Source organism: Coregonus lavaretus (assembly GCF_964263955.1).
Source record: "Coregonus lavaretus genome assembly, contig: HAP1_SCAFFOLD_1234, whole genome shotgun sequence".
In the NCBI taxonomy this organism is placed as follows: Eukaryota; Metazoa; Chordata; class Actinopteri; order Salmoniformes; family Salmonidae; genus Coregonus; species Coregonus lavaretus.
In genome coordinates this window covers 124,052-135,648 of record NW_028161708.1, presented here as the reverse complement: position 1 = coordinate 135,648, position 11,597 = coordinate 124,052, and the positions used below count along the sequence as shown (strand labels likewise).

At 43.3% G+C, this 11,597-nt stretch overlaps 1 protein-coding gene across 1 annotated transcript in view; it reads right to left on the bottom strand.

Moving 5' to 3' along the window:
• Window positions 1-3,166: 3,166 nt before the first annotated feature.
• The window catches only part of LOC311120203 (intelectin-like), a gene marked incomplete at both ends in the record, with an annotated part of 97,895 nt that continues 89,464 nt past the window's right edge, over window positions 3,167-11,597 (bottom strand). The window contains one exon of the mRNA XM_084194819.1: window positions 3,167-3,867. Within this exon, the coding sequence (XP_084050945.1) occupies window positions 3,167-3,867 (701 nt within the window). The remainder of the gene's footprint in view (window positions 3,868-11,597) is intronic.

Here is an 11,597-nt window from a genome sequence, read left to right as displayed (position 1 = left end):
CATTGGCTCAACCATTGGCTCAATTTATCCCATGGCAATTGGCTCAACTTACCCCAGGGCAAATATTGACCATATTAGCCCACACAGCTACAAGGATGCACTTTCATGCTAGGTTTAGGACCTCATATTGAAGCTTAGAGACCCCAACTGATGTATAGAACAATTCAAGATGTCCACTATCATCCCCGTGCCCAAGAAAAGGAAATTAACTGAACTAAATGACGACTGACCGACTGACCCGTAGCACTCACTTCAGTCATAATGAAGTGTTTCGAGAGGCTAGTCAAAGACCATGTCACCTCCTCCCTCCCTGACACACTCGACCCTCTCCAATTCGCCTACCGCCCTGACAGAGCCACGGACGACGCAATCACCATTGCACTGCACACTGCCCTCACCCACCTGGACAAAAGGAATGCATATGTGTGGATGTTGTTCATCGACTACACCGCGGCCTTCAATACCATAGTGCCCTCTAAGCTCACCACAAAGCTCACAGCTCTGGGACTGAACTCCTCCCTATGCAACTGGGTCCTCGACTTCCTGACGGGCCGCCCCCAGGTGGTGAAGGTAGGCAACATTACCTCCTCGACACTGGTTCTCAACACAGGGGCCCCACAAGGGTGCTTCCTCAGTCCCCTCCTGTACTCCCTATGTACCCACGACTGGGTGGCCTCACACAGTTCGAACTCCATCGTCAAGTTCGCGCGACGGAGACTCTTCAACCTCAGAATGCTGAAGAAATTCAGCCTATACCCGAGGGCCCTCATAGTGTTCTACAGGAGCACCATCGAGAGCATACTGGGACGGCAGGTAGCTTAGTGGTTAAGAGTGTTGTGCCAGTAACCGAAAGGTTGCTGGTTCTAATCCCCGAGCCGACTAGGCGAAAAATCTGTCGATGTGCCCTTGAGCAAGGTACTTAACCCTAATTGCTCCTGTAAGTCGCTCTGGATAAGAGCGTCTGCTAAATGACTTAAATGTAATACTGTTGGGCTGCATCACAGCCTGGTACGGCAACTCCACGGACCATAAGGCGCTACAGAGGGTGATATGCTCAGCCAAACACACCATTGGGTGCACACTGCCTGCCCTCCAGGACATCTACAACACCAGGTGTCGCAGGAAGATCTTCAGGGACCCCAGCCACCCGAGCCATGGCCTGTTCTCCCCGTTTCCATCGCTCAGACGTGGGCAGTATAGGAGCATCTGTAAGACTGGCCAATAGCTTCTACCCCCAGGCCGCTGAATAGCACCACTAGTTAGCTCTTCCTAATATTTGGTCAAATTATACGTTTCCTTGAAACAAGGGTGGCTCAACTTACCCCTTCGGCTCAACTTACCACACTCTCCCCTACAGCAGAAACAAATATGGAGCCAGACATTATAGACTTTACTGAATGATCCCCTTGGGGAAATCTGTCTTGTGTCTGAGTGTCTCCCATCAAACACACAAACAAAGCATTACATTACATGATCACAACACAGAGGTTTAGCTACATACATTGCAGTCAGCATGGACAACATAGGCTAGGTAACTGATACCTATGTGTCTTTTCAGCAGCTCCCAGGTTCTTTATCACACCATTGAAGTAGCCAAGTGGGTGGGGCTGGTGTAAACCAATCACAGGGGATCCTGTCATGAGGTGTCAGGCAACAACAGCACATGAGGGGACGTGATGTGTCCATCTCACCTGTGTCGGGTGAGTTACTAGGTGTGTTTGTGTGTGTGTATTAACTCTCCATTGTTTAGCACGTCAGCAGGAGGATGTTGCTAATGTCCTCTGTAGCTCAACTGGTAGAGCACGGAGCTTGTAACGCCAAGGTAGTGGGTTCGATCCCCGGGACCACCCATACACAAAAAAAAAAAATGTATGCACGCATAACTGTAAGTCGCTTTGGATAAAAGCGTCTGCTAAATGGCATATTTTTTATTTATTTAAACTAGTGATTATGTATTCGTTTGGAGAGCACACACACGCTAAACTAGCGATGAGACTGTTAGGAGAGCACTCACACACACATGCATGCACGCACAAACACGCACACACACACACACACGCCTGTGTCAAGGTGAGAAGCTGTGGACAGGTGTATTACAGTGTCTGGATACGTTTATGTTTCCATGCATGTTCCGAGGAAGAGAAAAAAATAGAAGAAAGACCTGTAACTGTAGTGTCCTTTTCCAGGTAGAATGGTAGCTGAGTCTATTCAGTGTTGTAGTTATTCAGAGGGTTGTGACAACACAGTTGACACGTTGTGCAGAACAGACATGGGTACACTTAATCTCTTCACGTATCCAGTGGCTGGCTGCTCACACCTCTCTCTCACTCTCTTTCTTTTCCACCTCTCTTTTCCACCTCTCTTTTCTTTCTTTCTTTCTTTCTTTCTTTCTTTCTTTCTTTCTTTCTTTCTTTCTTTCTTTCTTTCTTTCTTTCTTTCTTTCTTTCTTTCTTTCTTTCTTTCTTTCTTTCTTTCTTTCTTTCTTTCTTTCTTTCTTTCTTCTCTCTCTCTCTCTCTCTCTCTCTCTCTCTCTCTCTCTCTCTCTCTCTCAAACTCTCACTCAAACTCTCACTCAAACTCTGCCAAGGTCCCAAGGGTTCTGCGGGTGGTTGCAGGCAACAAATAGACACATTTGGAGGAGTAAGTTCATCTTAACCTCCCCACCCCCACTCACCAAAAAACGAAGAAAGAAACATGATAATGAAAAAGTACAGTAGGCTCATTTCATGCTCTCAGATCTATAGACTACTTTATTGTTACATTATTGCAGGAAGAAAGTTCAAACAAACACACACAATCCATACACTGAATTTCCAACCCCATCACCCCAACACAACAGGTGTCACAGTGGTTTACAGTAACCTTACCGGAATTCAGTTATTAAGAGCCTCACATGACATAATAATATTTGTCACAGTATCAGCTATTCACATTTAATTATTGTTATTGCTTTATGCTATTTATTTATAGTAATGGAATGAATAGATAAAAAATTAAAAATAACTTTTAAATGTGCTTATCATTCTTGAAACTGTATGAATTGTTTTACCCAAAAATCTATCAATAAATCTATAAAACAATCAAAGAAAAATAAATGCACTGTGAATTAGCGGTAAAAGAGTAACACAGCTGACTCAAGCATCTGTTTTGATGCACTCCAACCTACATGGGTCCCATAGCCATTCCAGGCAAAGGCGGTGAAATCCCCACACTGAAGAGGGTTACCCTGAGGGAAAAACCCACCACCACCAATACAGTATGCATCAACCTCACCGCCTTTGGGTTTGACCCCAGAGCAGATGGCTGTGGCCGCCAGTTCATGGTTTATGGCTCTAAAACTGATGAAGCCTCCCTCAGTCTCCCCTCTAGTGTTAGGGCCATAGAACATTTTGGTGGACTCTTTGTCCCCGAGGTCATACACTATGGGAATGGAGGGTCCATTGTCGGACATGTGTTTTCCAACGTTGTACTCGACCGGGTAGCGGTGGAAGAGGTTGTACAGGTTTCCCCCGTACAGATGGAGGAAGCGCCTGTCAGTGTGGTAGCGCATGATGGCAGCCAGGTTCCAGTGGTAAAAGGGCGTGTTGTTGGGAACGTGCCACACCGACATGTCTTCTGCATCTATGTCGTAGTAGCCAGGATTCTTGAAGTCATCGTCTGTGGCTCCCTCCACTGTTCCGAAAGTCTTCCTGTTAGCCCAGTTGCCTTCACCTTGTGGCCAGTTGGCGTTGTTGCCCTGCTGGCTGGTCCAACGATCGCCCACCGTGCATTTCCCGTAGATGTTGTCCTCGTGCACGCTTGCCACCAGAGTCCAGCCGCCGCCCGCTGTGGTCATGTCGCAGAAGGTCTGGTACACCACCCCAGTAGCTGTGGTTAGGTAGTACAGACCGTCCTCAGCTTGACCATATCTGTCCTTAACTTCCTTGCAGCTTCTGCCAATGAAATTAGCCCTATTTCTTAGCTCATCAAGACGGTTCAAGCTAACTTTTGGAGGTCTTGGCTGCTCAATCGTTTTTACAGAATCAAGCGGTGAAGTGTTTGACGTCTGAAACGCCATCAGTAGAGGGATCGTTAGCAGAAAAGCCTGGTACATCATGTCTGTTGTAGTGAGGTCTCAGTGAGGATCTGTTGAATGTTTGCTTCCTTGAGGTACTTATATGTTAAGTTTTGGCAATGCTCCAATATCAATGTTTGTTAATGCACATAGCTATCAGCACTATGGAAGTTATTAACAATGACACACCTGGCAAATGGGGTATTGTTGAAATAAATAATCTGTCACGCCCTGACTCTGAGGACTTGTATTTGTTGAGTCAGGGTGTGTATTTTCTATGTTGTGTTTTCTATGTTTAGTTTCTAGATCGTTTAGATCTATGTTGGCCAGGGTGGTTCCCAATCAGAGGCAGCTGTAGCTCGTTGTCTCTGATTGGGGACCATACTTAGGTAGCCGGTTGGTACTAGTGGGTTGTGGGATCTTGTTCCAGTTTAGGTATGTTTGTGTGTTACTTTGGACTTCACGTTTCGTTTGTTGTTTTGTCGTGTGTTTAGCCGTTAATAAACATGAATGCATATCACGCTGCGCCTTGGTCCTTCTCGTTCATGAACGATCGTGACAGAAGATCCCACCAGACCTGGACCAAGCAGTGTGCCGAGGAGGAGCAGAGTGGATGGACTTGGGAGGAGATGAGCGAGAGGCTGGCAAGAAGGATGGAGGCCCTGATCACGGTGGAGAGACAATCCCAAAACATTTTTAGGGGGGGGGGGCTCACGCCGTGGACGACGAGGCAGCAGGAGGCTGCGATAGAGCGGTTCCGCTGTTTAGCAGAGGAGGCCACCAGATTAGGGGGGTCATTGGTTCAGAGGGAGCAGAAGGAAAGTGTAGAGGCACGGCAAGAGGAGCTGGTTAGGCAGTAGAAGGAGCGGGGGTTAATGAAGGAACCCAGTCCCGCTCCTCGCACCAATCAAGTGGTGCGTGTCGCCAGTCCGGTCCGGCCCGTTCCTGCTTCCCGCACTAAGCCAGCGGTGTGTGTTCCCAGTACGGTTCGGCCCGTTCCTGCTCCTCGCATCAAGCCAGTGGTGCGCGTCGCCAGCCCGGTCCGGCCTGTTCCTGTCCCTCGCACCAAGTCAGTGGTGCGCGTCGCCAGCCCGGCACGGCCTGTTCCTGCCCCTCGCACCAAGCCAGTGGTGCGTGTCGCCAGCCCGGTCCGACCTGTTCCTGTCCCTCGCACCAAGCCAGTGGTGCGCGTCGCCAGCCCGGCCCGGCCTGTTCCTGCTCCCCGCACCAGGCCAGTGGTGCGCGTCGCCAGTCCGGTACGGCCCGTTCCTGCTCCCCGCACCAAGCCAGCTCAGTCCGGCCCGTTCCTGCTCCCCGCACCAAGCCAGGGGTGCGCGTCATCAGCCAGGTCCGGCCCGTGCTAGAGTTTCCTTTTCACACAAAGTGTGAATTCCACGTCAGTGTGCCTGTTCTGTCCATCTCATGGAATGAAGTCTAAGCGTTCTAATATTTCTTTGACGAATGCTCCCATTGTTAACGTTGCACAATGGAATCCTGTCCTTGTTGTTGAGCATTCATTTCAAATGTAGTGTACACACATCCAATGACTTATAAGTGCTGGGTACAAAAAATGTACTTATGAAATAATGAAAAGATACCTGCACAATGATGAATGCCACCATTGTTTTGTTGTGGAACGTTAACAACGGGAGCATTCATGGCAGGTTGGCATTTATTGCCATGAATCTTGCCTTGGAGACAGCTTTTCAGAGTGGTCACTAGCTGGCACAGCCACAAAGTAGTAAAATATTATTTTAAACCTAACTCTAACCTTAACCCTAACCTTAACCACACTGCTAACCGTAATGCCTAACCCTAACCTCAAATGAAGGCCAAAAAGCTAATTTTTCATGAATTGTTCCGATATAGGAATTTCGACATTGCAGCTGACCCATCTAGCGGAAATCGTTTAGTCCTCCAAGGCAAGATTCATGACAATAAATGTCTACCTGCACATTCATCAGTGTGTGGGGATTTATTCTATATTACACTGTTGTTGAGCACCCCTCCTATTTTCCTTTGTTTGCTGAAGCGCAGAGGCCTACCTGAACTGTATGATATGTCACCCAGAATTCTATGGTATTTGATTAGGTTATCAGTAGACTTCTCCACCAGCCAGATGACCTAAATTAGCAATGCATAGATCAACCAATATTTGCTCAAGATACGTTCTTGTACTATTGCAAAATGTACAAGTAATAAAATGATTAGTAAAATGATAAAATGTTACAGATGATTAACAAATGTCCTCATTTACAGTCCCTATAGAAATTCTACACCTCACTTGGATTTCTTGACATTTTATTGTGTTACAAAGTGCAGCGCCTCTTCAATCTCAGGAGGCTGAAGAAATTCGGCTTGGTCCCTAAGACCCTCACAAACTTCTACAGATGCACCATTGAGTACATCCTGTCGAGCTGTATCACCTCCTGGTACGGCAATTGCACAGTCCGCAAACCACAGGGCTCTCCAGAAGGTGGTTCGGTCAGCCCAACTCATCAACTGGTGCACACTGCCTGCCCTCCAGGACATCTACAGCACCCTGTGTCACAGGAAGTCTAAGAAGATCATCAAGGACCTCAACCACCCGAGCCACGGCCTGTTTACCACGCTACCATCTAGAAGGCGGAGACAGTACAGGTTTATCAAAGCTAGGACCGAGAGGCTGAAAAACAGCTTCTATCCCCAGGCCATCAGACTGTTAAACAGTCACCATACTGTCTATACACACAATTGTATATATATATATATATATATATATATATATATATATATATATATACCAGTGGTGGAAAAAGTACCCAATTGTCATACTTGAGTAAAAGTAAAGATAACTTAATACAAAATGACTCACGTAAAAGTGAAAGTCACCCAGTAAAATACTACTTGAGTAAAAGTCTAAAAGTATTTGGTTTTAATTATACTTAAATATCAAACGTAAATGTAACTGCTAAAATATACTTAGGTATCAAAAGTAAAAGTATAAATATAAAAAGTATAAAGTATAAAAAATATAAACGTGTTGGTCCCATGTTTCATGAGCTGAAATAAAAGATCCCAGAAATGTTCCATATGCACAAAAACCTTATTTCTCTCAAATGTTGTGCACAAATTTGTTTACATCCCTGTTAGTGAGCATTTCTCCTTAACCAAGATAATCCATCCACCTGACAGGTGTGGCATATCAAGAAGCTGATTAAACAGCATGATCATTACACAGGTGCACCTTGTGCGGGGGACAATAAAAGGCCACTTTAAAATGTGCCGTTTTGTCACACAACACAATGCCACAGATGTCTCAAGTTTTAAAGGAAGCATGCAATTGGTATGGTGACTGCAGGAATATCCACCAGAGCTGTTGCCAGAGAATTGAATGTTAATTTCTCTCTACCAATTTGTAAGTCGCTCTGGATAAGAGCGTCTGCTAAATGATGTAAATGTAAATGTAAATGTTTAGAGAATTTAGCAGTATGTCCAACCGGTCTCACAACAGCAGACCATGTGTATGGTGTCATGTGCGCGAGCGGTTTGCTGATGTCAACAGTGTGAACAGAGTGCCCCATGGTGGCAGTGGGGTTATGGTATGGGCATAAGCTATGGACAATGAACACAATTGCATTTTATCGATGGCAATTTGAATGCACAGTGATACGGTGATGAGATCCTGCCCATTGTGAGGCCATTTTTTTTACGTATCTGTGACCAACAGATGCATATCTGTATTCCCAGTCATGTCAAATCCATAGATTAGGGCCTAATGAATATATTTCAATTGACTGTAACTTAGTAAAATCTTAGAAATGGTTGCATGTTGCGTTGATATTTTTGTTCAGTATAGCAGACAGGATTTGCTTAGAATTCCGTGGCATTATTTTATATATTATTTTGTAGTATGAACAATACATTTGAACATAGCTGAATAAAATAGAAATGATATTTTCTCCAAACGATTTCCGAGGGAGTGCGCACATTCTGTTTTGAGTGGTTAACAAAGAAACAGGTCCTCCTATATGTTTAATTTAGAGTTATTTATGCAACTTTAGTTGTGAAACAAACATTAGGCTATATGTTTAGATTTGTAATACATTCTAAGGCTGCATGATGAGACCCTTAATGATGATTTGAAAAAAGTTGCATGAAAGGCATGAGCTCTGCTCTGTTTCTTGTGTAGGCTGCACACACTTTATCAGTCTCTCATTCACAATTTGACCAGTTATTGATAATATTCTCACCCATCAGACTATTCTCAATTTTAATCTGGTCTTTACATATAGGCAAAATTAATTTTTATTTAGAATGGCCCACAAAAAGAAACGTCATCCTAGCCTGCACTCCAATAGCAAATGGTTATAACCTCCTGTTATGTTTTTAATATGCAAGCATAGGTGCCTCATCCTAAAGTAAATTGAATTGGCAAAATGATATAGTCTAATTAGCCTACTACTATATATAAATAAATAAATAAACTAATTCAAAATAGGCTACTAAAGCAAGATTTGGCCACACAGGATCATTAGCTTCTTTTAAAGTTGTGGATTGTTTTAAATCTTATTGCCTACAGTCAGAAGGAAAGGTAGCACGCGCAAATTGGACAGATTATTGTTGAGTTGTGACTGTCTGTGAAAAGTAGAGAGGCCAAGCCAGGAATATTGCAATATTTCAAAATACAATTGCGGGAAAACATACTGTAGTTTGGAAAGCAAATGGTTATTGCTATAAAGAGAAGACAATGAAAAGACTCCAATCTGTCTTTTAGTTATCAAAATTCTCAACTTAATTGAGCGAACAACAGTATAGCCTAATTTATTGGCACCAGTGGAGGTCACTAGGCTATTTATCATTGTTGGGTCAGTGTTACTTAAAAGTTACTTTTTTGACAATAATTTCCTCCTCCAGTTTAGATGGACTTCATATTCTATTTCTGTCTCCCCTTCTCTTAGGCCTATTACATGGACACCGTAATTTTTATTGATCTGTTTGTCAGTGTCAGCAGAGTAGGTTACCCTGTAATTTGTCTAAAAAATATTCTGCTAATGTCTCCAGTCATATAAAGTGTAGTAGAATTGCATGAAATGTGTTTATAAATGGCCACATTTTTTCCATGCAAAGAAAGAAGAAATGTATCTGATATAGCCTAGGCCTACTCTACGCTATATGCCCTCAGCTATGCATTGAACAGTCTTTTTTTTGTGAGTTATGTTATTAGCCTAAATTATGACTATCCAATCTACTCATCACATTACGAATAGTAGGCTATTTTACATAAATCTGCAAATGCTATGATGCATGGAATACTTTATTATAAAGGTGTGTTTTTATGGTGAAAATTAGATTTCCCTAACTTTAAACTCACGCGACGCCTATGTATGCCAGGTAGGCTACACCGGTTGTACAGCGGATTAATGTGCTTCATTTTAAGAATTGAGCAATAAATATAGCAACAGGAGAATGCTGGGATCAAAACTCTGTTTTCACACGCAAATTACTGAGCTTATAAGAACACGTTTCACTAGGCTCTGTAGGCAATGTGCTATTTAACCATGTTCCAGGGGTCCTAGCATATAGGCTACGTTTGGAGTTATTTTGGACACTTTAGTTGTCATACAAACCTTATCAAAACATATAGGCCTATGGGCTAGGCTACATGCGACTATGATTTGAAAAAGTCGCACAAAAAAGGCGTGTGCTGTTTCTTGCCTTACTGCACACGCTGGGCATAATTCACAAGTGATAATACATAATTCACAAGTAATAATATTGTCACCCATCACTTTTCTTAATTTACATATACTAAATAATATATGTGTAAAATGAGTTTTGATTTAGAATGGACCATTATCATGCACCTGTCGGAATAGGGGCAGGGGGAAAAAAGACATGTCATCTATGCACTTACTGTGAATTGCGAATGGAGGACACTTTTCCCTCTGTTAATTTTTATGCCAGCCAGGTAGGCTATACCCTTGTTGTAAAGCAAAGCAATATGCTTAATATAAGGAAAGTTGAGAAATAAATATAGTAGGCCTAGTCTATAGAAAGCTGATGGGATCCTCCTCTTTTAAAGATGCCATCAAAACTCTGTTTTCTCACGGAATTGCATAGGCTATAGAAATGTTGCGCAACATATCCTACAAGCATAGCCTCCATTTTTTCATATTTACATTTACATTTTTGTCATTTAGCAGACGCTCTTATCCAGAGAGACTTACAGTTAGTGAGTACATACATTTTCATACTGGCCCCCCGTGGGAATCGAACCCACAACCCTGGCGTTGCATATAGATGTCTTCAAACTAGACACTATAGTTAACTCTTTCCCCTAGTTGATTTTTCATCCATGTGGCACCAAAATTGTCCATGTAAACCAATAGAAACCAAACGCTTTTAAGCAGGATGTTTTAGTGCTATGCTGTTCTCCATCTGTTGTGTTTATTGGAGTGAAGCTGAAGAAGTAAGATACACCTCTTCTAAAAACTAATTATTGCCAAACCTCCCAACAATCCACACTGCCAACACCCAAAATGATATGGTATTTGATTAGGTGATCAGTTGACATGTCCACCAGCCAGATGCTTATATCAAGATTATAATGAAAAAGTACAGTAGGCTCATTTGATGCTTACAAATCTATAGACTTCTTTATTGTTACATTATTGTACTTAGGAAACAAGCATACACAATCCATACACAGACTTTCCAACCCCAATCATCCCAAGTGGTCACGAAGGAGTTTACAATAACTACTGTAATTCAGTTAAGAGCTTCACATGACATGATAATATTTGTCACAATATCAATTCACATTGTATTTGTCACATGTGTCGAATACAACAGGTGTAGACGTTACCGTGAAATGCTTACTTACAAGCCTTTAACCAACAATGCAGTTTTAAGAAAAATAAGAGTTAAGCAAATATTTACTAAACAAAAGTAACACAATAAAGTTACAATAACAAGGCTATATACGAGGGTACTGGTACCGAGTCAATGTGCGGGGATGCAGGTTAGTCAAGTTAATTGAGGTAATATGTACATGTAGGTAGGGGTAAAGTGACAATGCATAGATAATAAACAGCGAGTAGCAGCAGGGTAAAAAAACGGAGGGTCAATGCAAATAGTCCGGATAGCCATTTGATTAACTGTTCAGCAGTCTTATGGCTTGGGGGTAGAAGCTGTTAAGCAGCCTTTTGGACCTAGACTTGACGCTCCGGTACCGCTTGCCATGCGGTAGCAGAGAGAACAGTCTATGACTAGGGTGGCTGGAGTCTTTGACACTGCCTGGTATAGAGGTCATGGATGGTAGGAAGCATGGCCCCAGTGATTTTTTGGGCCAAACGCACTACCCTCTGTAGTGCCTTGCAGTCGGATGGCGAGCAGTTGCCATACCAGGCGGTGATGCAACAGGTCAGGATGCTCTCGATGGTGCAGCTGTAGAACATTTTGAGGATCTGAGGACCTATACCAAATCTTTTCAGTCTCCTGAGGGGGAATAGGCGTTGTCGTGCCCTCTTCACGACTGTCTTAGTGTGTTTGCGCCACGATA